The sequence below is a fragment of the Cetorhinus maximus genome, chromosome 1 (assembly GCF_964194155.1).
Source record: "Cetorhinus maximus chromosome 1, sCetMax3.hap1.1, whole genome shotgun sequence".
Lineage (NCBI taxonomy): Eukaryota > Metazoa > Chordata > Chondrichthyes > Lamniformes > Cetorhinidae > Cetorhinus > Cetorhinus maximus.
The window spans coordinates 179,902,806-179,927,133 of record NC_135879.1 but is presented as its reverse complement, the minus strand read 5'-3'; the positions used below and the strand labels follow the sequence as shown (position 1 = coordinate 179,927,133).

Genomic DNA, 24,328 nt, shown 5'->3' with positions numbered 1-24,328 from the left:
TTGCCATTTTTGCATTGTGCAATGACTAGGTTTGATATCTATGGAGATGAGTTGATTCATTCAACGAATAGGTTTGTTTTGAGTCATTTCAGCTCCTGTGACACTTCGGCATGGATCACAAATGGAAACCATCTCAAATTTTGTGAAACTGCTGGAATAGATTAGTTAATGTGAGGAGTGTGACGGTACCCCTTAATCGCCCCAATTCCAATGAATAGGAAGGGATATGCTGTGCATAGTCAGTGTCATCAGTCACCTTAATGTGTGCTGTGGTGGGGTCTTCAAGTTTGAAGCCAAACTTATCGAACAGGTTTACCCCCATAAGGCTTCTGCCTCTGGCTATGTAGATCATGAACTTATCTAGGTTGATGTTTTTGTAGGAACTGTGATCTTTCCCAAAAACAGAATAATCGAGTCACTGTAACCTTGAAGATTGTCTGCCACAGGAGTGAGAGAAAGTATCGAAGATTAATAATGGTTGAGTTTGTGGCTTAATATAGATATTTCCACGACAAAATTGATGAGGAGCGACACTGAGACGCCCACAATTTCAACTCAGCTGTCCTTAAATGACCTGGCGCTCTATCATCTGTGCCATATTTCACTCTTGTGAATAGATTCCTTCATGTGTCGAACTGATGAAGTTGACTTCTTTGGTGACCACAGCAATCATCCCAGACAAGCATACGCTTCCTACGATCCACCTTTGTGAAGTAATTCATTTTTGAGCAAGAGTTTCACTTTTTCTCCTTGAGCTGGACATGGTGTTGTGAATCAATGGGTAGTTCCACAATTTGGGCACATTTTTGAAGGTATCTGACTGTGAATTGACGAGTGTTGATGAGCCTCCTGAGGTCTCTTTGTCCATAACCCTTGCACTTGAGCTAATTGGGCAAACTGTGTTGGCAACCCTGAGACTGAGGGTGCATTTCTGTGGAACCTTTTTGAAATTAAGATGGCGGATTTGATTTGGACTGCCAAGGTCATAACTTTTTCCAAGGTTAAATCATCATCCTCCATGAGGAGGAAATCTACAGAGGAGCTGTGGGGGGGGCATTCAAAAAGGAAATGGGGAGGGTACAGGTTCAACATGTTCCCTATAGGGTGATAGGAAGGAGTAACAAGCCCAGAGAACCATGGATGACCAGAGGTATACAGGATATGATGAGAAGGGAAAGAGAAGCTGTTAGCAGGTACAAGGGGATCAAATCAACAGAGGCATTAGTGGAGTACAGAAAGTGCAGGGTGGAGCTTAAGAAAGTAATTAGGGGAGCAAAGAGGGGAAATGAGAAAGCTCTGGCTGGTAAAAGTAGGGAAAATTCCAAGATATTCTATAAGTATATCAATGGGAAGAGGATAACCAGGGAAAGAGTAGGGCCCATTAGGGGGCAATCGTCACATCCGTCTTCACCCAAGACAACGAGGATGAAGGTATGGAACTCGGGAAGACAGACTGCGAGGTTCTTGAGCAAATTGATATAGGGAGTGATAAGGTATTGGAGGTGTTGACAGGCTTAAAAGTGGACAAATCTCCAGGTCCGGATGATTTGTGTCCTAGTCTGCTGAGGGAGGCAAGGGAGGAGATCGCAGGGGCTCTGACCCAAATTTTTAATTCCTCTCTGGCCACAGGGGAGGTGCCAGAGGACTGGAGAACAGCTAATGTGGATCCGCTATTTGAGAAGGGTTGTAGAGATAAGCCAGGGAACTATAGACTGAGTCTCACGTCAGTGGTAGGGAAACTATTGGAGAAAATTGTGAAGGAGAGAATCTATCTCCACTTGGAGAGGCAAGGTTTGATCAGGGATAGCCAGCATGGCTTTGTCAGAGGGAGGTCATGCCTAACAAATTTGATTGAATTTTTTGAGGAGGTGACCAGGTGTGTAGATGAGGGTAGTGCAGTTGATGTAGTTTATATGGATTTCAGCAAAGCCTTTGACAAGATCCCACACGGGAGACTTATAAAGAAGGCAAATGCACATGGGATACAGGGTAATTTGATAAGGTGGATTCAAAATTGGCTTAGTTGGAGGAGACAGAGGGTAATGACAGAAGGATGCTTTAGTGACTGGAAGCCAGTGTCCAGTGGTGTACCGCAGGGATCTGTGCTGGGTCCCCTACTATTCGTCATTTATATAAATGACATAGATGACTATGTGGGAGGGTTGTGATTAGTAAGTTTGCAGATGACACAAAGATTGGCCTGGTGGTTAACAGTGAGGTTGAGTGTCTTGGGCTACAGAAAGATATTGACGGGATGGTCAAATGAGCAGATAAGTGGCAGATGGAATTTAACCCTGAAAAGTATGAGGTGATACACTTTGGATGGAGTAATCTAACAAGGAAGTATTCAATGAACGGCATGGCACTAGGAAGTTCTGAGGAACAAAGGGACCTTGCCGTGTGTGTCTATAGACCTCTGAAGGTGGAGAGGCATGTTAGTTGGGTGGTGAAAAAGGCATATGGGACACTTGCCTTTATCAATCGAGGCATAGATTACAAAAGTAGGAAGGTCATGTTGGAGTTGTATAGAACCTTGGTGAGGCCACATCTGGAATACTGTGTGCAGTTCTGGTTGCCACATTATAGGAAGGATGTGATTGCACTGGAGGGGGTGCAGAGGAGATTCACCAGGATGTTGCCTGGGATGAAACATTTAAGTTATGAGGAGAGGTTGGATAGACTTGGGTTGTTTTTGTTGGAGCAGAAAAGACTGAGCGGCGACCTGATTGAGGTGTACAAGATTATGAGGGGCATGGACAGAGTGGATAGGGAGCAGCTGTTCCCCTTAGTTGAAGGGTCAGTCACGAGGGGACACAAGTTCAAGGTGAGGGGCAGGAGGTTTAGAGGGGTTGTGAGGGAAAACTTTTTTACCCAGCGGGTGGTGACAGTGGTGAATGCGCTGCTTGGGAGGGTGGTGGAGGTGTTTTGCCTCACATCCTTTAAAAAGTACCTGAATGAGCACTTGGCACGTCATAATATTCAAGGCTATAGGCCAAGTGCTGGTAAATGGGATTAGATATGTAGGTCAGGTGTTTCTCACGTGTCGGTGCAGACTCGATGGGCCGAAGGGCCTCTTCTGCACTGTGTAATTCTGTGATTCTGTGATTCCTAATTCATGGAATTGAAGTTTTTTCATTAAGTTGGTCACAAATTAGTTTGTTGGTCAGTGTGCTAAATTTACCTGTGGAAGCCAACTGCCACAATGCTGCCACATATTGTTTTATGGGCTCACCACTTCCCTGGCATTTCTGGTGGAAGGTATATTGTTCGTTCATCACACTTTTCTTTGGCCCAAAGTATTTTTCAAGAGCAATTCCCGCCATATCAAACTTAGGTGTGTCTTCTGTGAGCTGCTTGAATACTCATTAGCTTCTGCCCCAAGGCAATGGATGAGTATTGCATTCTTGTGGGTCGCTGGTAACTGCAGACCATCCATACCCATCATAACCAAATATGTCTTGAACCCTGGATTCCATTGCTGTCATGGCATGGCACAGAAAGGAAAAGTGCAGGAGCTGGTAAGTTTAAACTATTCTCCATCTTCGTCACCAGATATTGGCTGTTGTACCTTGGAGCTATGCAGAGGTGACACACACCAGGTTCATTGTTTGAACAGGAGCTTTATTACAAATGCTGTTAAAATATCTTCTTTCTCATACTTACAGCTTGGTTTCTGTTTCACTGTAACCACAGCCACAGGCTGCACTGACAGCTCACAACACAGTGAATAATCAACAAACAGTGTGCAATCAAACACTGAACAATTGAACACAACACCCTCCACACCTCATTTACTAGTTTAAGATCCTTCTGGCCACCCTACTAGGACACTGTCCCAATGGTACCGTTCCTTCCAGTCCCAGTGCTGGTGCCAGTGTGTCCCATGAAATGGAACTCTTAGTGATTCTACAAAGTATTTTCCCAGTGGCTACAGCTTGGGTGTTGGAAGGCTATTGAGTTTCCACTGAGGACACTTCAGATGGCTTTGGTGGATGACGTCAAACCTGGCTGAAGATTGCAACATTTCAGTGTAGGTCAGGGCAGTCCAGTCCAGCTGCCTGTGCAGAACTAACAAGGAAACTGGTGTAGCTTAGGGAAGCAGGTATGCTGTCATCCTGGAGAGATCAGTCATTGCTTCTGGACCATTCTCCTGGGACTGTGTCTCATTATTTCTGCAGCTTTGTGCAAGAAGAGAGGGCAGGAGTGATCTGTTGCTTTAGAAGGCACTGCAGTCACCCCTGAAAGTCAAGGTGATAGTTGTCTAAGCTTTCCTTGAAGCTTGATAAAAAGTGAGGCAGGCCCTGACAGTTTGCACCATGTTGATGAAGCTGACTGCTTATGCAGAATGGTCTACGTTATCTACTCAAAGCCTTGTAACCATTTAGAGCTGGTCTCCTCCATGCCTTGGGACATTATATGTAAGCTCACTAGCAGGCTGTCCAGTGCATTAATATTTCCCAGTGCGTGCCTGTTGATCTTCTTCAGAAGCCTGGGCCCTTGAGGATTTTTCTTTATTAATTCATGTGGTGTGGAAGTCCAAAGTCTGTCCACCATTTCAAGGCACATGTGAAATGCTCTCCACTTGCTTGCATGAGTGCAGCTCCAACAACAATCAGACCAGCATTTTTTAATCCATCCCTAATTGTCCTTGAGAGAATGGTGGTGAACCACTTTCTTGAACTGCTCCAGTCCTTATGGTATATGTACACCTACAGATGCCTTAGGGAGTGAGTTCTAGAATTTTGATCCAGTGATGTTGAAGGAATGGTGATATGTTTCCAAATTGGGATGGTGTACAGCTTGGACGGGAGCTTGTATGTGATGGGGTATTCAATGCTCTGTTGCCCTTGACCTTCTAGGTGGTAGAGATCACGGGTTTGGAAGGCACATGTGAAGGAGTATTGGAGACTTGCTGCTGTGCATCTTGTAGATGGTCCACGTTGCTGCCCCTGTGTGTTGCTGGTGGAGGGAGTGAATGTTTAAGGTGGTGGATGGGCTGCCAATCAAGAGGGCTGCTTTGTCCTGGATGGTGTTGAGCTTCTTCAATCTTGTTGGAGCTGCGCTCATCCTGGCAAGTGGAGAGGATTCCATCACACTCCTGACTTGTGCCTTGCAGAGGGTGAATAGGCTTTGGGAGTCAGGAGGTGAGTTACTTGCCACAGAATTCCCAGCCTCTGAGCTGTTCTTGTAGCCACAGTATTTGTATGGCTAGCCCAGTTCAGTTTCTAGTCAATGGTAACCCCTAGAATATTGACAGTGGGGGATTCAGCAGTGGTAATGCCATTGAATGTGAAGGGGAGATAGTTAGTGTAGTAATTGTAAGTTAAATCTTTCATACTGTACGATTTCAGGGTTTGAGGGCCACAGATACCTAAATAGGTAGTCAACTAGTCATAAGTAATTTTAAGATAGTTTATTGAGTTCATTAAGAAACAACAGTTTAGATATGATACATTAACTAATTAGAAAAAAAAGTATACAACCTGTAACAGCTAGTGATAACAGCATTCCGCTCTCTAGTTCAAGTGTTAGAAACTCTTCCATCGATCTCTCAATCTTCCTCCTCCTCCTCTGGTCCATCTTCCATCTGAAGAAGACAACTGCCCAGCGAGCACTGCCACCTCACCAGCACCTCAGCAGCCCCTCAGCCACTACCACCTGTATGACACAAATCTATATACCCTTTTTTAGGGGCTGGTAGCTTACCCAGTGTCATTCATCTATCTAACTATTCTGACCAATGAATACAGGACAGGTACTCAAAAAGTCAGGATGAAGTTAATGTGTCGGATAATGGGACTGCTTTCACTGGTACTGAATTCCAAAGATTTATGAACCTAAATGGGATTAAGCATGTCGGAACAGCACCGTATCACCCCTCACTCAATGGGTTAGCAGAAAGAGCAGTACAGACCTTTAAAAAAGGCATGAGGAAACTATCCGAGGGAATGTTCGAGACACGAATTTCAAGATTCCTTTCAACTATCACACAACTCCTCGTGCAACCACAGGTTCAACACCGTCAGAATTGCTAACGAAGCATCAACTTCGTAGAAGATTGAGTCTAATATTCCCTCACTTAAAGGGAAAGGTGGAGAAAAACCAGGGTAGTCAGAAAGTGAATCATGATGTTCACAGTAAAGGTCGAGAACTTACAATGGGAGAGACAGTTTTTGTACAAAACTTTGCAACTGGACCGAGATGGGTTCATGGTACAATTGTTTCTGAAACAGGACCATTATCTTATCAAATAGAAGTGGGAAACAGGATTGTTAGAAAGCACGTGGATCATCCTGGTGGGCATGACTCTAGAAACAATAATTTGGGTTAGAATTAGTAGTCACATGGAAAAATATGGGTTGTTAAGGAAGAGCCAGCATGGATTTCTAAAAGGGAAACTGTGTTTAACTAACTTACTGGAATTTTTTGAAGAGGTAACAACAGAAAAGTCAATGAGGGTAATGCTGTTGATGTGGTGTACATGGACTTTCAAAACGCACTTGACACAGTACCGCACAACAGACTGTGAGAAAAGTTATTGCTCAAGGAATAAAAGAGGCAGTAGCAACATGGAGACAAAATTGGCTGAAAAATAGGAAGCAGAGAATAATGGACAATGGATATTTTTCAGGCTGGAGAAGGTTTGTAGTGGAGTTCCTCAGGGGTTGGTATTACGACCCTTGCTTTCCCTGATATATATTAATGATCTAGATCTTGGTGTGCAGGGACAATTTCAAAGTTTGCGGATGATACGAAGTTTGGGAGTGTTGTAAACTGCAAGGAGGACAGTGTAGACCTTCAAAAGGACATAGACAAGTCAGTGGAATGGGCAGATAGGTGTCAGATAAAGTTCAATGTGGAGAAATGTGAGGTGATGCATTTTGGTAGGAAGAACATGGACAGGCAATATAAAATAAGGGGTGAAATTTTGAAGGGAGTGCAGGAGCAGAAAGACCTGGGTGTATATGTACATAAATCATTGAAGGTGGCAAGACAGGTAGAGAGGGCAGTTAATAAAGCATATAGTATCCTGGGCTTTATTAATAGGGGCATAGAGTATAAGAGCAAGGAGGTTATGCTGAATTTATATAAGACATTTGTTAGACCTCAGCTGGAATATTCTGTACAGTTCTGGGTGTCACATTATAGGAAGGATATGAACACATTGGAGAGAGTGTCAAAGAGGTTTACAAGAATGGTTCCAGGGATGAGAAACTTCAGTTACGAAGATAGATTGGAGAGATTGGGACTGTTCGCCTTGGAGAGAAGAAGGCTACGAGGAGATTTGATGGAGATGTCAAAATCATGAGGGGGCTGAACAGTGTAGATAGGGAGAAGCTGTTCCCACTTGTAAAAGGATCAAGAATGAGAGGGCACAGATTTAAAGTGATTTACAAAAGAAGCAAATGTGACATTAGAAAAAACTTTCTCACAGAGCGAGTGGTTCGGGTCTGGAATGCACTGCCTGGAAGTGTGGTGGAGGCAGGTTCAATCGAGGCATTCAAGAGGACATTAGATGATTATTTGAATAGAAATAATGTACAGGGTACGGGGAAAAGGCAAGGCAATGGCACTAGGTCATAATGCTCGATGGGCCAAATGGCCTCTTTCTGTGCCGTTAAAATTCTGTGATTCTGTGATCTCAGAAGTTGAGACACACTCCAACAACCAGTTAATCCATCTGAAATCGAAGTCGAACCTTTGATCCCTGAGGTGCCATATTGACAAACCATAGACATACCTGATACCTGTGTAGCAGTAAATTATTCTGAACTGCCATTGTCTAAGGATGTCCTTGATGCTGCAGTTCCAGGTCAAGTCGATCCAATGGAAGAGTCTCAAGCTGTAGAGCTGCGTCACCCTACCCAAATCAGAAAACAACCTCAAAGTCTATATTTGCTGAACTGTATATATTTGCATATGATATGGATTAAGATATTTTTATAAGATATTAAGAGTGGTGTCAAACAAAATTAAAGGGGGAGGAATATAATGATTGTAAGTTAAACCTTTCATGCGGTTATGGGGATCATGTGACGAATCTGCCCTAAGTACAGGTAACTTTGTAGCTTCATCAGGAGCTCTGTAAATAAAGTTTACTTTTTCTTACAAGAAACCAGCCCTGCATTCCAAGTTTATTATAGTTAGTTTCTCTCTTTTTGGAGATGGTCATTTCCTCGCACTTGTGTGGCATGAATGTTACTTGCCACTTGTCAGCCCAAGCCTGGATATTGTCCAGGTCTTACTACATATGGATACGGACTGCTTTAGTATCTGAGGAATGGTGCTGAACATTGTGCGATCATCAGCGAACATCCCCACTTCTGAAGCATCTGAAGGTGGTTGGGCATAAGACACTGAGCAGCCTGAGCCTGAATGTTATCCAGTTCTTGTTGCATGTGGACACAGGCTGCTTCGGTATCTGAGGAGTCACAAATAGAACTGAATGTTGCAATCATCAATTGGACATTCCTCCTTCTCACTTATCATGGAAGGAAAGTCATTGATTAGCAGCTGACAATGGTTGGACCTAGCTCACTACCCTGAGTAATTCCTGCAACAACGTCCTGAGGCAGAGACGATTGACTCCAGCCAATGGAGAGTTTTCCCCCTTATTCCAATTGACTTAATTTTGCTAGGGATCATTGATGCCACACTCAGTCAAATGCTAAAGTAAAATCCTGCAGATGTTGGAAATCTGAAATTAATACAGAAAATGTTGGAAACACTCAGCAAGTCGGGCAGCATCTGTGGGGAGTGAAACAGGGTTAACGATTTAAGTCCAACGTGGCTCTTCTTCAGAACTGAGAAGATATACAAATGTAATAGGTTTTGAGCAAGTGAAAGGGGGAGGAGGAAGAAAAATCAAAAGGAGAAGTCTGTGATTTGGTGGAGGGCTGAAGAGCTTTAAATGACAAAAAGGTTTCATGGTACAAAGGAACAAAATATATTTCCAGATGAGGTGTGAATAACTGGATAGCAGCAGCCTGAATGCAAATTATATAAATAAGGAATGAAACCAGAAAAAACTAAACCAGCAAAAAAAAATTGAAACAAAATGGAGGCAGAGGTTTTGATCTGAAATTGCTGAGATTAAAGTTTCCATGGGCTGCTACAGGGTTTCAGTGAAGCTCAGCACAGACTCGAAGAACAGCACCTCATCTTTCGATTTGACACTCTACAGCCTTCTAGAGACTTCTTCGTCTCCTACTTTCCATCTGTCTCACTTCTTCTCCACCCTCTTCTTCCCCATCTCTCCCTTGAAATTAATGGAAATGAAATCAGCCGCATTGGATAGGGGGTATAGATCTCTTCTCGTAGAGTCCTGCCAATGAGTATGAAAACTGCTTCTAATTTACTTGCTTTTGCATGTGTAAATCATGATTAAAAAATAGATATGAGCAAACACGCACGATCATGCCAGTGCAGCAACAAATATAAATATGGTTGAAGTAAATTATTCAAGTTCATGCAAATACCAAAGCCTAAAACCTGATAGAAAGAAAAGTACACATACAATTATCATGAGATCACAAGCTAATTGTAAATGAAGAAGGCCATTCAGCCCATCTAAATTTCTCCAACCAGAAAAACCCTGTCATCCTACTCAGGTTCTAATTGTTTTTAAATGATTCCAGCATTTTTACTTCCAGACACTTACATGGTAAAATGTACAAGAGGCACTCTGAAACTGGGGGCATTAACAAAATACAAACTACGGATAGGCTTTATGAGACCAAGTTCTCTTACAATTTAAAAATTTGGACATGCAGGTTAGCACAGTTGGCAGGTTTTGTGAAAGAAACTGCATTCGTGGAATGGAAACCCCTTTCTCCAGTATTTATTGTGGCAGAGAAACTGACTATCTCTGGGACTGAATGTTTGCACAGTTCTAGCTCAGAGATAGCGGTTTCCCTGCTGCTACAGATACTAGGGAAAGAATTGTTCATTCTACTAAAAGAATTTACAGTACCTACAATGACCATTTTGAACATAAAGTCACCTGCAAAAAAAGGACTGCCAATCATGCCCCTATTTTGTTTGTGCATCACTCTACTTCACTTTTCTTAAACTTCATTTTCCTGTCACAGGTCAATTCCTCAATGCATCTGGACCCATGTAGCAGTCAAATATTGTCTGCATTTCTGTCACAGGTTTCTTAGAGTCACCTGCAAACTTGCAGATTGTGTCCTCAACATCTACTCTGCATCACTAATAACAATAGTAAAGAGCATTGTGCTCTGCAGGACACCACTCTTAACTGGACTCCAGGCAGATCCAGATTCATCTACAACCTCTTTCTGCGTACAAGTTTCCAGCCAGTTCTCAATCAGCTCAATATATTACCTCTAATTACAGAGGCTTTGATCTTGCAGAGAAGCATCAAAGCAGTACCTTTTAAAAGGTTTTTGAAGTCTAGGTAGGCAATATCTTTTTGGTTCCTTCTGCCACCATCTTGGTGTCTTCTTAGAAAATGCAATCCAGTTTGTTGCACATGATACATTTTTCGAAACCATGTTTGCACATTCGTAATGTGTCCCTCTCTTTCTAAGTAGCCATATATTGAATCCCAAATGAGTTTTTTCATACATCTACCATATTCTAATGTATGGGTCAATCATCAGGTGAATCCGGCTTATCTTCTTTTTTAAAGGTAGAGGTAAAAAGTGTTTTCTGCATTTGTCTCTATGTTGCAGCTGTGGAATACGGGCACTTTTGGACGCCAAGGCGATCTAGGAGAAATACATCGACAGAAAGTGTAAGCAGCTAGAGGAATTCTGGATCAGGAATATTGATATGGAAACTAAACTGCAGACACTGCGCAACATCAGTGAGGGGAAGAAATACCTGGATACTGTGTTCCAGAAGACGGTCATGCCCCTTAGAATAGGGTCGCCTGTTTTGGTCAACAGTGAGGGACAGGAGACTGTGACTATGAGTGAGGCAAGTAATGGACTGAACAGACAGAAGTGGAGGAGCCTCAGACTTTGTAATTGTCAAACAGGTTTGTGGCACTCAAACAAAAGTGAGGTCTGCAAGGTGGATGAGCTGACTGGCCATGCACCATGGCATGGGGAGCCGTTCAAGTGGGTGGAGCAAACTGAATGTAGTGGTAGTAGGGGACAGTATAATGAAGGGGATTGACACTGTTCTGTGCAGCAAAGAGGGAGAGTCCAGAAGGCTGTGGTGCCTGCCCGGTGCCTGGGTTCAGGACATCTGCTTAGGGCTGGAGAGGAACTTGCAGTGGAAGGGGGAGGATCCAGTTATTGTGGCCCATGTAGGTACCAATGAAAAAGGCAGGACAAGGAAGGAGGTTTTGCATAGTCAGTATGGGAAGCCAGGTATTAAATTAAGAAGCTGAACCTCAAAGGCAATAATCTCTAGACTATTACCTGAGCCATGTGCAAATTGGCATAGGGCAAATAAGATTACAGAGATGAATGCATGGCTCAAAGGCTGTGTGGGAGAAGTGGGTTGTGGTTTGTGGGGCACTGGGGAAAGTGGGGGCTGTACTGTTGGGACAGTCTACGTGCTGAGATGTGTGTTCTTATGAATCACATAACTAGGGAAGTAGAGAGGGCTTTAAATTAATAAAGTTGGGGGTGGGAAGGTGAGGGATCAAGCCTGGGTAGATGTGGCAAAGCAAGGGGTAGATTCAAGGCAGGAGACCATAATAGTATTATTTGAAATGAGGGTCAGAAAATAGCAGGAAGGGGCAGAGAGATAAAACCTAAGGATCCATTTTCTGCCCTCTGCATTCCACGTGCTTGCACCACCTTGCTTTGCAAGGTTGGACTGTGTGGTGCCAAATGTGATGTAGGCTGCAGTTGGCCAAGCGGGGTGGGGAGGAGAGGCCTGGCATCTTTGTGTGAGTGTGCGGCAGATGCGGGTGAGGAGGCATTGGAGCCCTGCAATGTTCCAGTCAGGTTGGGGTGGGACAGCAGTGAAGAGATTCCAGGTACAAGTTGCACTAATCAATGCTCTTTTCTCCTTTTCAGGAGAAGAATGCACATAATGCCACCGAGCAACCACTATCAGCGACACACAATCTGGGGTGTACTGGAGTGCGCCCCCTGAACGGTCCAGGCATCGGAAGCGCATCTTGAGAAGACCAATGGCCCTCTCCACCACAGCCCTTGTGAAGGCGTGGCTCCTATTGTACCACTGCTCAGCTTCTGTTCTTGGATCGCAGCGAGGCGTCATGAGCCACCTTCTGAGGGGATAGCCCTTGTCACCCAGCAGCCATCCATCCAGTCGGGCTAGAGCACTGAAGAGCCCCGGCACCTGGGAGTGTCTGAGGATGTAGGCATTGGGTACCTTGCACAGACTTGTAGAATCAGCATCCTGTGATCACACACTATCTGTACGTTCATGGAGTGGAAACCTTTCCTGTTGACAAAGGCTCATCTGCTGGCGTCTTGATGGCTACATGTGTGCAGTCTATTGCACCCCGGATGCGGAAGAAGCCAGCAATCGCCGTAAAGCCTCTGGCTCGCTCTGTCTGGCTGGCATCGTCCCAGCAGTAGTGAATGAATGTCAATGCACGCCTGAATAGAGCATTTGTCACCTGCTTGACACAAGTGTGGATGGCTGATTGGAAGACACCGCAAAGATCACCCACCGAGCCCTGGAAAGAGCCAGAAGCATAGAAGTTGAAGGCAGCTGTGACCTTTAGAGCCACTGGCATGGAATGCCCACCCACACAGTTAGCGGAGATCTCAGGGCCTATCATCTGACAGATAGAGTTGGCTGTCTCCCTTGAGAGATGGAGCCTCCTTCGGCATTGCACCTCAGACATATTGAGGTAGCTGCTTCGCCGCCTGTCTACCCTGGAAGCAGGATAGTGGTGTCTTCTGTGACCCCTTCTGCCTTGGACTACCTCTTGGCCCTGCACTCCTCGTGCCTGCGCCTCCCCTCCCAAAGGTGGCTCCCCGGAGGCTGAATATGCACTCCTGGCCTCCTCCTCCTTCTGGCCCTCCCTTCCCCCTCAGAGGAGGTGCCTCCAGTGGAGAGCACAACTCCCATTCCCAGGCTAAGGGAAGGCTTCCTGAAACCTGCAGGCCCCATAAAGGATCTTCAGTATAGAGTGCTGACTTGAAGGTTGTGAGGTCTGTCCAAGCAGCTGGTATGAGTTTTGAACTTTTTCTACTCACACAGGCAAGTATAAGTAATTTTCTAAGTTAAATATCTGACTGAGCACTGACAACCCCACTGACCCCTCTTATCCTGCCCGTGGATGAGGTTTATAGAAATGTCTCCTACCCGCCTGCCCGTTGCACCCATGCAACGACCTGAAGATCACACGGGCCCAAAAAATCTCCATCAATTGATGCCTCAAGGGCCTTAAGCAGCCCATTAATTAATGGCAGGCGTGCATCGGACATCATCGCGCGCCTGCCCACCGAAATATCACGATGGTGCGCAGTGACATTGGGACGCTCGCCCGATGTCACCGCACGTCATTTTACGTGTCGGCGTGTGGGGCAGCAATGGGAAAATTCTGCCCAATCACTAACTGTTAGCCTGGTGTGGTGATTCAGAACAGGGTCATTTTTTCAAAAATTGGTTCTTTCACTGGATGTGGGCATAGCTGGCTAGGCCAGCATTTATTGCCCATCCCTAACTACCCTTGAGAAGGTGGTGGTGAGCTGCCTTCTTGAACCACTGCAGGCCATGTATAGGTACACCCACAGTCCTGTTATGAAAGGAGTTCTAGGATTTTGACCGAGTGATAGTGAAGGAGCAGCGATATAGTTCCAAGTCAATTTGTTTGTGGCATGGAGGGAAACTTGCATGTGATGGTGTTCCAATGTATCTGGTGTCCTTGTCCTTCAAGGTGGTAGAGGTCATTGGCTTGGAAGGTGCTGTTGAAGAAGCCTTGGTGAGTTGCTGGAGTGCATCTTGTAGATGGTACACACTGCTGCCTCTTTGCAATGTTGGTGGAAGGAGTGAATGTTTAAGACATTGGATTGGGTGCCAATCAATCAAGCTGCTTTGTCCTGGATGGTGTCAAGCTTCTTGAGTGTTGTTGGATCTGCACTCATCTAGGCAAATGTAAAGTATTTCATCACAATCCTGACTTGTACCTTGTAGGTGATGAACAGGCTTTGGGAGTCAGGAGGTAAGTTACTCTGTGCTGAATTCCCAGCCTCTGACCTGCTCTCACAGCCACAGTACTTATATGGCTGCTTCAGTTCAGTTTCTGGTCATTGCAACCACCAGGATGTTGATAGTGGGGAAATTAGCAATGGCAATTCCATTGAATGCAAATGGACGATTGTTAGATTCTCTCTTGTTGGAGATGTCATTGCCTGGCACTTGTGTGGTGCAAATGTCACTTGCCACTTATCAACCCAAATATGAATGTTGTCCAGGTCTTGCTGCATATGGACATAGACTACTTCAGTATATGAGGATTTGCGAATGGAGCTGAACATTGCGCCATCATCCGCAAACATCCCACTTCTGACTTTATGATGGAGGGAAGGACTTTGATGAAGCAGCTGAAGATGGTTGGGCCTCGGACATTACCCTGAGGAACTCCTGCAGCAATGCCCCAGGACAGAAATGATTGGCCTCCAACAACCACAACCATCTTTCTTTGTGCTACGTATGACTCCAACCAGCAGTGTGTTTTTCCCGATTCCCATTGATTTCAGTTTTGCTAGGGCTTCTTGATGCCACACTGGGGCAAATGCTGCCTTGATGTAAAGGGCAGTCACTCTCACCTTGCCTCTTGAGTTTAGCTCCTCTGTCTATGTTTGGACAAAGGCTGTAATGAGGTCAGAAGCTGAGTGGCTGTGGGTGTCACTGAGCAGGCTATTGCTGAGTAACTGCTATTTGATAACACTGTCAACGACACCTTCCATGAATTTGCTGATGATCAAGAGTAGACTGATGGTGCGTTAATTGGCCGGGTTGGATTTGTCCTGCATTTTGTGGACAGGACATTGCCGGGTAGATGCCAGTGCTGTATCTGTACAGTGACTTGTAGCACAAGTCTTCAGTATTATTGCTAGAATGTTGTCAGGACCCATAGCTTTTGCAGTATCCAGTGTCTTTAGACTTTTCTTGATCTCACGTGGAGTGAATCGAATTGGCTGAGGACTAGCATCTATGATGCTGGGGACCTCATACTACATTAACTTTAAACACAGTCAATTCCCAGTCATCCCCACAGAGCGCATCACTAGCAGCTGCTTAGTGATGTCACCCACAGATAGTCACGACCAACATGGTTGGATGGCAGGGCAGGGTGGGTGGGGGTTAGAAGGGGGGTCCTATGTACTCAAGGGGCAGGATGGGTGGTAAAGGGGGAGCTTCTGAAATCTGGGGTGAGGGCTCTGAAATCGCCAGCAGAGAGGTCATTGAAATTTGTCAGGGGACAGGTCTCTGGAATTGGGGGAAAGAAGGAGATTGGGAAATTAATATATGGGGGAGTGGGATATTCGGAATGGGGCCCTTGCTGGGAGAAGAGGGGGAAGGAGCAATGGGATCTTGGGGAAAGAGGGAGACTGGGGAATGGGTGTGAGGTGACAGAGGGAACCCACATTTCCCACAGAGCCTAGAGCAGCAGCAGCAATGTGGTGAATAAGAGAAGCATTGAGAAAGCAGTGAGTCAGTGAAGGGGTCAGTGAAATCCAGGGACCTTACTGTGTGTAAATAGTGAAAGATTGTTCCCCATTTGCCCACCAGTGGAAACAAAGGATATGAACAGTTCTCACTGGAAGAAACAAGGTCAGAGAAGGAAGGTTGTTGGAATAAGGGTTTGTTGGGATTTGAACTCCATACTAAATCCCAGAATAAGGAAATTCTTGTCAGGGAATAACCTTATTGGCAAAAAGGATAATCACTAAGTTAGAATGCAAACTAACAAGGCTTATTGGACAACAAAGATTAATACAGAACATTTCAACAATTGAGGCATGACTTGATACATTGTCATGCGCGTGGATACACAAAGATCATAGGACTTATAAGGTCTTTTCTTTGGTCCCTAGGACCTGAACTCTTGACTCCAAGGAGCCTTGAAGATTCTACCTTAGTCAATTTAATTCTAATATACATACAAAAACCCCTTTGCAGCTTTAAGACTTCTAATTTCCCAGTCTACCTATTTCACAGCCACTTGCTGAATGCTTTCTCTCTCTCTCTCTCTCTCCCTCAGTCTATAATTGCTGCTGAATGCTGAAGGCAGCTTTCACTTTCTTCTTAAAGGAACTACCTCTATTCCTAATAGTGAATTCTAATACTCATCTAACACTGATGCCTTGGACTTCTTATGGCAAACCCTAAGCCCATATTTACCTCTGGGTTTCTTGTGGTCAACTCTAAAGCTTACTGTCGACTGGCGCAACTACAAACTCCTAACTCTCTCCTGGCAAGTGCCCCCTTTTGCCAAGTCTCCTGAGACTAATGCTATCCCCTGGCAAATGCAAAGACTGCAATGCTGCTCCTCTATTTTTATATAATTTTTGCGGGCAGCTTTTGCAACATTCAGCCCAAGCCTGAGCACCTGGGTCAACATAACTAACTTTTCTCAAATATTTGTAACTCCTGACCAATGGGAAGAATGCTCGTGGCTTCCCTACAATAAGCTAGCCTCAACTTACACCCTAATTTTACAACTCTTGATCAATGGGAGAAGTACTTGTGGCTTCCCTACAACAAACTAACCTTGACTTGTACCATTTTCGTATAATTCTGGCCTTCAGGCCATCCTTTTAGCCAATCAGTATCCCAGTTTTGGCTTCTGTTTGCTGCTAATGCTGGACTCACCGGAGCCTGAATGCAACACATGTTCAACTACAACCTCAGTTCACTTCTTGTTTTTTTTTCTTCTTACAGCTACATTACAGCACTTTGCCATTTAACGAGATGCCAACTTAAAGACTTCTTAACATCCCAATAATACATACAAATTAAGATGTTTCATCACTAAACTTATGTACAGTACAACTTAGGCCTTATTACTTACACAAATGTGTCAATGAGGTGAAGTCTAACAAGGAGTTAGACCATTGGATACATAGCCATATGAAGGAAGAGACTGGAACTTTTTTATGATGGAGGGGGTTAAATATCATAACTTGTATTTACATAGCACTTCTAATGTAGTGAAACATGGCAAAACATTTCACAGGAGCATTATCAAACAAAATTTGACATTCAGCTACATAATATTAAGGCAGATGATTAAAAACTTGATCAAAGAAGGTTTTAAGAAGCATCTTAAAGGATGAAAGAGAGGACATGCAAAGAAGTTTAGAAAGGAACCTCCAAAGTTTAGGGTGTTGTTAATAGAAGACACGGTCAGCAATGGCAAGTGATTAAAATCAGGAATGCTCAAGAGGGCAGAATTGAAGAAGCACAGAGGATTGTGGAATTGGAGGAGATTTCAGAGATAGGGACAGACAAGGCCATGGAGGAAAACAAGGATGAGAATTTTTAAAATGACACATTGCTTAATTGGGAGCTGACATAGGTCAGCGATGTAGGACAGGGGTGATGGGTGGACAGGACTTGGTGTAAGAACTCAATGAAAACTGTTTTATTGTGTCCGGGCGGAGGTTTAGAATCGTTGGTGTTGGGTTGAGTTTAAGCTGATGTGCCTTTGAAAAAACTGCAAATATTGACCACGAATAATGTCCATTGTGCAATCTCCTAGTTTGGTTCAGGTTTGACATGTGAACTCCAAGTATATATCAACTCCATCTATGATTCCCAGTTCATAGTTGTCACTTTCACAAAAAATCAGAGTCCAAGGAAATGGAGGAGAGGTTGGGCCTATTAAAAATGACATCAACTTGACCACCTGACACACCAGGGAACTTCTGGCTATGTGAATAATAGCAGTATACAAGATTACTACTAGTTACAGGCAAGATATTAACGCATTACAGTTATTACCACCAGTTACACATCAGTGAGATATTACTTTTTTATTATTCATTTACGGGATGTGGGCATTGCTGGCTGGCCTTGCATTTATTGCCCATCCCTAATTGCCCTTGAGAAGGTGGTGGTGAGTTGCAGTCTTGAACTGATGCAGTCCTTGTGGTGTAGGTACACATTCAGTGCTGTTCAAGAGGGAGTTGCAGGATTTTGACCCAGCAGCTGGCTGTTAGTTATCAACGCAATTTCAGAGTTACCATTAATTATTGATAGAAATCAAAGTTCTTCTCCATCCCTTAATTCTCTTCTGTAAATCACTCCACCATTCTCGTTTTCCTCCTCCCCTCCACCCCTCCCTCCCAACCATCCTCACTACCCCACTCCCCCTCCCTTCTCACCTCCCACCCCCTCCTGTACCACTTCGCTATCCCCCTCCCCTCTCTCCCCATCCCCTTCCTTACCTCTCTTTCCCCTTCCATCTATCACCTCTCCCATCCATCCCCCCATTCCTCTCCCTCCCTCCTGTCCCACTCCCCCCACTACTCCTCCTACCCTTTCCCTGACCCACTCTCCCCTTCCCCTCTCTCCCCATCCCCTCCCACCCCAACCCTCTCCCTGATGTCCCCATCCCCTCCCCTCTCTTCCCTATCGCCTACCCTCTCCCCTCCCCCTCTCCCCTCCACACTCCCCTCCCCTCCCCCTCTTCCCCGCCCCCTCCCGTCTCTTCCCCGTCCCCTCCCTTCTCCCCCAACCCCTCCCTTCTCCCCCAACCCCTCCCTTCCCCATCCCCTCTCCCCTCTCTTCCCCATCCCCTCTCCCCTCTCTTCCCCATCCCCTCTCCCCCTCCTCCTCTTTTCCCCATCCCTTCCCCTCTCTCCCTCCCCTCTCTCTCCTCTCCCCCTTCTCTCCCCATCCCCTCTCCTCTCTCTCCGCCTCCTCTTTCCTCTCGCCTGCTCCCTCTCTCTATCCCCCACTCCCAAAGCCCTCTATCCACTCCCCCTCCCTGCTGTCTCCCCCAACCCCCTCTTCTTTCCTATTCCTCTAGCCCCCCCACTCCACTCTCCTCTTTCTCCCACTCCCCACTTCCCCAACCCCCTCCCCAACCCTCCCCTCCCCAATCTCCCACATCTCCCCTCACCCCCAGTAACTCCTTCCCTCCCCACAATCTCTTTCCCCAATCCCCACTCCCCTTCCTCCTGCCTTCCACCCAATCTCCCCCTCCTCTCCCCTGATGCACACCCCTCCCCTTCCCTTCACTGATCACCCCCCTCCCCCAATCTGCACTCTTCCCCTTCCCCCGATCCCCCTTCCCTCCTTTCTGATTGAGCTCTCTCCTCCCCAATCCACGCCCTCCCCTCCCCTGACCTGCACCCTCCCCCCGATGTGCACCCCTCCCTTTCCCTCCTCTTCCCTCCTCTTCCCAAAATATCACTTCCCCACCCACAATTGCCCTTGCCCTCCCCCTTAATTGCTGCTCCTTTTCCGCCAATCCCACCCTCCCCCAAACCCACCCCTCGTATCCACTATCCCACACCTCCGCAATCCCTCTCCCCTCCCCCACCCTAATCCCTCTCCCCTCCCCAACCCCAATCCCTCTCCAATCCCTCTCCCCTCCCCAACCCCAATCCCTCTCCAATCCCTCTCCCCTCCCCAATCCCTCTCCCCTCCCCCACCCCAATCCTCTCCCCTCCCCCACCCCACCCCAATCCCTCTCCCCCACCCCACCCCAATCCCTCTCCCCCCCCACCCCAATCCCCTCCCCTCCCGCACCCCAATCCTCTCCCCTCCCGCACCCCAATCCCCTCCCCTCCCGCACCCCAATCCCTCTCCCACACCCCAATCCTTCTCATCTCCCTTCAATCCTGCCACTCCCCCCAAATCCTGCCCCTCCCCCCCAAATCCTGCCCCTCCCCCCAAATCCTGCCCCTCCCCCCCAAATCCTGCCCCTCCCTCCCTCCCAAATCCTGCTCCTCCCTCCCTCCCAAATCCTGCCCCTCCCTCCCACCCAAATCCTGCCCCTCCCTCCCTCCCTCCCACCCAAATCCTGCCCCTCCCTCCCTCCCACCCAAATCCTGCCCCTCCCTCCCTCCCACCCAAATCCTGCCCCTCCCTCCCACCCAAATCCTGCCCCTCCCTCCCACCCAAATCCTGCCCCTCCCTCCCTCCCTCCCACCCAAATCCTGCCCCTCCCTCCCTCCCTCCCACCCAAATCCTGCCCCTCCCTCCCTCCCTCCCTCCCTCCCACCCAAATCCTGCCCCTCCCTCCCACCCAAATCCTGCCCCTACCTCCCACCCAAATCCTGCCCCTCCCTCCCTCCCTCCCTCCCACCCAAATCCTGCCCCTCCCTCCCTCCCTCCCACCCAAATCCTGCCCCTCCCTCCCACCCAAATCCTGCCCCTCCCTCCCACCCAAATCCTGCCCCTCCCTCCCACCCAAATCCTGCCCCTCCTTCCCTCCCTCCCTCCCTAATCCTGCCCCTCCCTCCCTCCCTAATCCTGCCCCTCCCTCCCTCCCTCCCACCCAAATCCTGCCCCTCCCTCCCTCCCACCCAAATCCTGCCCCTCCCTCCCACCCAAATCCTGCCCCTCCCTCCCACCCAAATCCTGCCCCTCCCTCCCTCCCTCCCACCCAAATCCTGCCCCTCCCTCCCTCCCACCCAAATCCTGCCCCTCCCTCCCTCCCTCCCTCCCACCCAAATCCTGCCCCTCCCTCCCTCCCAAATCCTGCCCCTACCTCCCACCCAAATCCTGCCCCTCCCTCCCTCCCTCCCACCCAAATCCTGCCCCTCCCTCCCTCCCTCCCACCCAAATCCTGCCCCTCCCTCCCTCCCTCCCACCCAAATCCTGCCCCTCCCTCCCACCCAAATCCTGCCCCTCCCTCCCACCCAAATCCTGCCCCTCCCTCCCTCCCTCCCACCCAAATCCTGCCCCTCCTTCCCTCCCTCCCTCCCTAATCCTGCCCCTCCCTCCCTCCCTAATCCTGCCCCTCCCTCCCTCCCTAATCCTGCCCCTCCCTCCCTCCCTAATCCTGCCCCTCCCTCCCTAATCCTGCCCCTCCCTCCCTCCCTAATCCTGCCCCTCCCTCCCTCCCTAATCCTGCCCCTCCCTCCCTCCCTAATCCTGCCCCTCCCTCCCTCCCTAATCCTGCCCCTCCCTCCCTCCCTCCCTAATCCTGCCCCTCCCTCCCTAATCCTGCCCCTCCCTCCCTAATCCTGCCCCTCCCTCCCTCCCTCCCTAATCCTGTCCTGCCCCTCCCTCCCTCCCTAATCCTGCCCCTCCCTCCCTCCCTAATCCTGCCCCTCCCTCCCTCCCTAATCCTGCCCCTCCCTCCCTCCCTAATCCTGCCCCTCCCTCCCTAATCCTGCCCCTCCCTCCCTAATCCTGCCCCTCCCTCCCTAATCCTGCCCCTCCCTCCCTCCCTCCCTAATCCTGCCCCTCCCTCCCTCCCTAATCCTGCCCCTCCCTCCCTAATCCTGCCCCTCCCTCCCTCCCTCCCTCCCTAATCCTGCCCCTCCCTCCCTCCCTCCCTCCCTAATCCTGCCCCTCCCTCCCTCCCTCCCTCCCTAATCCTGCCCCTCCCTCCCTCCCTCCCTAATCCTGCCCCTCCCTCCCTTCCTCCCACCCAAATCTTGCCCCCGCCTCCTCCCAAGCGCATGCTCAGCCTCACGCGTCACGGTGAACGGTTGTGTGACCTCTGACCTTTGGTCCCGTGACTCTGCGGATCGGCCACTCGCGCTCGGCCTGGATCAGTGCTTCAGGATGGCGGAAGCGGTGCGGCCGAAAAAATCTAGACAGGCAGCAAAAGTGCAGGTAAAGCCAAACGCAAAGCAGGAGAGGCTGCCGCTCTGTGGGACCGGATGGTCAGGCATCATTTATGGCGGCTGTTTACGCAATCATTTCCCGCGGCGGGGTGGGGGCAAATGTTGTCAATAATCAAGAGGGAGGGGGATATCACACCTGGAATAGCTGTGTTTGCATCCGGTGTTCGGCTTGTCTGTTGTCTTCCTGGAAACAATGATGTATTTTCTTCCCTTGGAGTCACCTTATACTTACTATTGATAGCAATCCTACTCCAAATAAAGATCTGTGTACTTAAATAAACATTGCCACATATTTGGCACGGTTGATTAAAACAGTTTCGTGATTTAATTTCAAAACAGGTATCCCTCTTACCAAATTTAATCTTCCGCCGCAACTACTTGTTACTTATAAAGCATATTCATAATCGCAAAGAAACACACAATTCCCCATTTCTCTTAAAACGCAAGTCACTGTCGATTTGTCCTTAGATGAAACGGAAACTTGTGACTACAGTACAGCATGTGAACATGAGGGCTCAAATATATACGAGATGCTGAATAAATCAAGAAAGTGAAACTGATGTCTGAGAAACCATATTGAAAGAAGGCTAATGTGTAATGTTTTCTTGGATTTTCAGGATAAAAAGAAAAAAGTTACTACAGAAGTTAAGAAAAAAGAAAGTTCAAAACCTGAATCAGACCAGGAATCAGTTTCTTGCGTTATTACAAAAATAGGACTTTCTTCATCTGGTTGTACTGCTGTTGACAAGAGCCAAAAAGAAGAAACTAATGTAAAGCCGAATAAGGAGGGCCAAAGTGAAGATCACCAATTGCTTCCAGATTCACCGATAGTTGAGGCGACTGTGAAAAATACTCAGGAGTCTGAATCTTGTATAGAAGCAGTGTCTATTGCAATTGCTGAATCTGATGTGCTCCAAGAGGAGCCTGAAATTCCAGAGGCTAGTGAACTATCGTACTCCAGTAAGACTATTGTTGGTCAAAATGAAGAAAATTTGCAGGATACTGGTGATGTTGAACCTGCTGTTTACAGTGCTTCGGACCAAATGTTATTGCACTCTAGAAGTATTTCTTCACAAAAGGTAACAGTTGATTTGAAGGAAAAGGAGGTCATGAGCAGGATGGACAGGAAAAAACCTGCCATTTTAATACTGGATGATCGCAAGAAAGAGTCTATTGATATGAAACTGCATAACATCACGGCAGATCTTCCTGTACAGTTGACCATAGGAAGACTGTACCCTGATTTACCATTGGAGGTCAAGGAAGAACCTGGAACTGCATTTGCTGAGCAGGTTTTGCCTCATTCCAGAACACTGTATCCGGTGATTCCATCTGAAGTTGTACCATTTTCAAAAGAAGATCTGAAAATGTTTGCATTAGGTTCATGGCTAGAAAATGTTGATACATATACTGAAGAATTTCTTACTGTGGCTAATCAGGATAAAAATGATTTTTTTGAACTCCTTATGAACTATGGGAGATGTAGAAAACAACTTCTGCTGGCTGAGGCAGAACTGGAGACAATGGTGTGTGATTATAAGAGTACCAAAAAGAGGCTGTGGACATTCAAGGAAGAGCAACTGACTATCCAGGTCAGTTTTTAATTTTAGTGTTGCTCAACTTATTTTAGACTTAATCTTATAAATAGAATTAATGAATTAGTGATGTCTATTGTGTTTAAAAGAAAGTATTGTTTTTAGTTCAGCTTTATTGACAAGCTATTACAAAATTGGTGATCAGAACTGGATGTTAGCCTTTCATCAAAACTAATAAATTCATGAATCTGAAATTTTAATCCCCTTTCTCTCTTCATATTTGCTGCCTGACCAGAGTACTTTTTTTTAAGCATTTTCTGTTTTTACTTCAGATTTCCAGAATCTGCAGTATTTTGCTTATGTATTAAGTTCTATGTTTGGTCCATCTATTATATTAGAGATACAGTTGCATGTCTGGGTGGTATAATCATTTGGTTTATGCTGGTGTCAATACATGGAAATGTGTACAGATGATGTGTGCCAGGTGGACCAAATCCGCAAGGGAAACTTGGTCGTGCTATCACAACGGTTTTGCAATTTGTATTTATTATGAGAAGATGTGTGCACTGAATCCAGAAGTAATGAGTCCACCAAGACCTTTAGAGATTTTAAAAATTAAATTAAACTATTTAACAAAATAAAACTTTCAAGCACATACATAAGACTACAGTTACTTACTATAACAAATCCTAAAATTCCTAATTGACCTGACTCCCAGTTACTCACCCTCTTTAAGGCAACAGTTCAAAATAGATTTAGATTTAAAACAAAAACGACAAGTTAACACAGTTACCCAGTTGACAATGGAATTCCATATGGCTTTTCTTCAACTTCAGCTAGTTTACATAGCAGACTTATGCACAAATGGCTGGCGGCTTCTTGAAGGCTATTCCACACAGTCCTGTTAGATTTTACATGGTCCTCTGCTCACATAGCCTTTTCTATCTTTAATATGTAAATTCTATTGTTCCATATGTCTTTAAAACTGTATCTTCCTCAATATAAAAACTTTCATGTGCCAATATTGTCAGTAACTTTTGGGAAAAATAAACACACTCTTTAGCCTTGCTTATCTGG

The 24,328-nt window shown here is 46.6% G+C and overlaps 1 protein-coding gene across 1 annotated transcript in view; it reads left to right on the top strand.

The window, feature by feature from the left end:
- The first annotated feature begins 21,600 nt into the window (after positions 1-21,600).
- Positions 21,601-24,328, top strand: part of epg5 (ectopic P-granules autophagy protein 5 homolog (C. elegans)) — a 193,279-nt gene continuing 190,551 nt past the window's right edge. The window contains exons 1-2 of the mRNA XM_078550485.1: positions 21,601-21,705; positions 22,334-23,308. Of these exons, the coding sequence (XP_078406611.1) occupies positions 21,655-21,705; positions 22,334-23,308 (1,026 nt within the window). The 5' untranslated portion in view covers positions 21,601-21,654. The remainder of the gene's footprint in view (positions 21,706-22,333; positions 23,309-24,328) is intronic.